This window comes from Scylla paramamosain, chromosome 24 (genome assembly GCF_035594125.1).
Source record: "Scylla paramamosain isolate STU-SP2022 chromosome 24, ASM3559412v1, whole genome shotgun sequence".
Classification (NCBI taxonomy): domain Eukaryota; kingdom Metazoa; phylum Arthropoda; class Malacostraca; order Decapoda; family Portunidae; genus Scylla; species Scylla paramamosain.
The window spans coordinates 21,704,713-21,708,107 of NC_087174.1; the positions used below are offsets into that span (position 1 = coordinate 21,704,713).

Here is a 3,395-nt window from a genome sequence, read left to right on the forward strand (position 1 = left end):
CCAGCTGGGCGTCAATCTGTCCCTGGAGGGGAAAGACACATCTTCTGTATTAGATGAGGAAAGCTGGGGAGAGAACTTGAGTAGAGCTTTAAAAGCAGCAATGGAATAAGAATATAAGGGAAGCTGCAAGAAGCCATCAGACCTACACGTGGTATAGTTCTCAACATATGTGTATGTCACCATGAAACATAACATTTTACTACACAAAGCTGAAAACTAACAAGTAACATGCATAAAACTGTCATCAAGTTATTCATAAGAAGGTGAGGAATGAAAGGTGATGTTTTACCTGGATCATCTCTAGTTTATCCCCAGTGGTGTGCAGCTGGTGGAAGCAGTTGAGCAGATACACAGCAGACTCCACTGCACCCAGTCCAGTTGCACTCTCACTTATCGCATTCATCAGAGGATCCACCACACAACTCACAATCTGCTAAAGGATACAAGACAATGAGGTAATGGATAGAACACTTAAATTTGCCATCTATTTCAAAACCTGTCTTTTCCTCTTTCTGTTTTCTCTTCTCCTTGTCCTTCACCTCCACAATTCCACAATTCTCCCTCATGCTGCAGTGTAAGTGGTCCTATTGATGCAATAAAGGCTTGCTGCTGCTGCTGCTGCTCTTTGGTAAATGACAATCAAGCAGTCAGTCGGTAAGCACATAACCTCTTGTCTTACACACCAGTCTCTTTGGTAAACATGTGAAGCAGCATTTTTCCTTCACTACATGCAAAATAACTATGAAAAAAAATAAATAAATAAAATAAAAAATAAAAAATAAAAAACTGAATTGTCTCATGAAAAAAATAGTACAAAAAAGTTGTGGAAGTGCATTGAGATCTCACACTTGAGAGAAAAATGCAGAAAGTAGATCAATAAATAAACAACAGAGAAATCAACCCTTCATACATCCCTCTGTCTCTCCATCCATGGCTCCCTCACCTGCTTACAATCATGCTGTGCGTCGTCAGCCACAGTGGCGGCAGTAACCACCTCAGTGAGCAGACTCAGGGTGCGTGCCACTCCAGGTGTGGGTGCCAGTGTCTCTCCTGGCGGCTCTATCCTCTCACTCACTCACATGGCTCACCTGGTGGCACCAAAAGACAGGTAATCAAACTTGAATGACTATAAGATTCTGGCTCAGTTTTGACAAGAGAGTGATAACTCTTCAAATGACTAAGATTCTGGCTCAGTTGTAACAAGAGGTGGTGATCACCCTTTCAAATAATTAAAATTCTGGATCAACTTCAACAGATGGTAATCAGCTTTCAACAACAAAGATTTTGGCTAAATATTTCATATAGTGTTACTTCAACATATGTTATTATACTCTACTCAAGTGACAGTGATGTTACAAAAGATGTCGTGGTTCTCACTTGACTCTGCAGTGCTGATATAAAAACATCTTGTAGCTTAGCTGGTGGAGTTCATCAAGAGTGGCCACCAGCAGTCCTGCATCAGTCACCTGCAGGGATGAGATGAACATTAAAAGGAAGCAGAAACATGAGCTGAATATCAACAGAATGCTGAAAAGGAAGCATGGTGACACAAGTGGTAGAAGAGAACTGAAGGAGAGCAGGAGGTGACTGAGTGAACAACACAGGGAGGATTAAATGGTATACTTAAGAATGCTTATTCTAAAGTCTATCTATTATATCCCCATTAAAGCAGGGTAGCTGACACACGGCCCCTACAACATATAACATCTTGTCTCATCCTAGGAATAAACGATACAAAGGAGAAGGTACCCAGTGCTCTTACTCCCCCTTTTTAGTAACTTTTTACAAGCATGCAAGGAATGACATGGCAATAATATCAAATCTAGCTACAGAGTTACACCCAAGCCATGTTCATCTTAAAATAAGGATAAAAAAACAGGAATAACTGACCAGCTAAGCCATGTACCTGCAAAACAGTGTTGTGATAGAATCTGAGGAGGTTGCTTATCTTGTACAACATGGCGGGTTTCTTGCCTCCCTCCCGACGCTGGTCTGTCACAATCGTCCGCTCAATTCTGGTTCTGGGAGGACAGCAAACACTCTCCGATACGCTAGCCACAGTACTCCTTGTCTGCTCTGTTGGGTCTGAAGGGAGTCAGTGTCAGTTGATGGTATAATGGCTGGTATTCAGGGTACTGTTTGTTCTTTGGATCTGAAGGCAGAGTCAGTGTTAGTTGCTGGTTTGAAGGCCTGCTATTCAATTACAAATATGCACTCTATCCTTCAGCTTACCTAGATTGGAGCACTTGGCAAAAAGTGATTGGGCCGCCTCACGTTCAGAAGGGAGGGGCTGATGCACCCATGCCAGCATGTCCCCCACGTAGTGCAGAGGGGGGGTCATGTGCCTGCAGCTGTATGGGTCGTGGTGCTCCTCCAGGTCCTCCTATGGTGAGAGCATCCAGGAAGCCCCTCACCAGCCATCCTCGTTTCACCGCCACCACCCACTCCTCCACCACCAGGCTGGAAGGAAGATGCATCTAAGGTTTGTACGGAGGGAAAGTAAGGATAGGAATAAGAGGACAAAGTAATACAAAGGAATACAAAGGAAAGAACAGACAGCAACAGCCCTACTGGGCCTAACGAGGCTGTCTGTGTGTGACAAGAGGAGAATTTGAGGAGGAAATGAGGATCAGAGCATGCAAAGACAAGAAGAATAAGAGAAAGACACAGTACTGAAGTGTGTAATAAAGGAAACATGCTCACTTGAAAAGCACTGGTCTCTCCTGCAGAGCTGCTAAGGCTTGTGTGAGCAAAGGTGAGGGGTCTGGGGAGCAACACTGCCCCTGACACCAGCGGTACAGCCTCTCCAGACCTGCTTCACGGCACACGTTCATTTGCTCCGCCACGTCCAAGGCAGTGTTTTGGTGGCCCGTCTGTGGGAAAAAAAGTGCACTTGTTATTACTGAAGTTAAGAGGTTCTTCATCCAGTAAATTTTAAACAGCAAAGGTCTAAGTATACTGGCATCTGATCTACATTACTTTTGATAGGCTCTAGTAAAAGAATTACATACCATCAGAGAAGAAATACACCTATAATAACTATATAATCATTGCTAAGGCTTTTGAACACAATCCTCATAGAAGAATGTGTTTAAAGAATGCAGGCCAAAGTGAGACAATAAAAAGACAATAAAAAGAGACAATAAAGCAAACAACAGTTGAATCCAGCCTTTGTGTTATAGAAAGAGATGAAAAATAAAGAGATGAGTTGAATCAAGCCTCTGTACTCTATCATTTGGCAAAACAGCTCACCACCCTGCCTCACAATACACCACAGACCACTACACTCCACCCCAGACCATCCCAGACCACTACAGCCCACCACAGACCTGCAGGAGGTACTTGGTGTTGCTGCGTATCTTCTGTGTCTTGTCCAAGATGGTAAAGAACTCTGG

The 3,395-nt window shown here is 43.5% G+C and overlaps 1 protein-coding gene across 1 annotated transcript; it reads left to right on the forward strand.

Annotated features, from left to right (window-relative positions):
* Window positions 1-319: 319 nt before the first annotated feature.
* On the forward strand, window positions 320-1,634 carry LOC135112880 (uncharacterized). The gene is made up of 3 exons (XM_064027816.1): window positions 320-455; window positions 973-1,108; window positions 1,414-1,634. Exons 1-3 carry the CDS (start codon window positions 451-453, stop codon window positions 1,585-1,587), a joined length of 315 nt encoding a protein of 104 aa, XP_063883886.1. The 5' UTR covers window positions 320-450; the 3' UTR covers window positions 1,588-1,634.
* The last annotated feature ends 1,761 nt before the right edge of the window (window positions 1,635-3,395 follow it).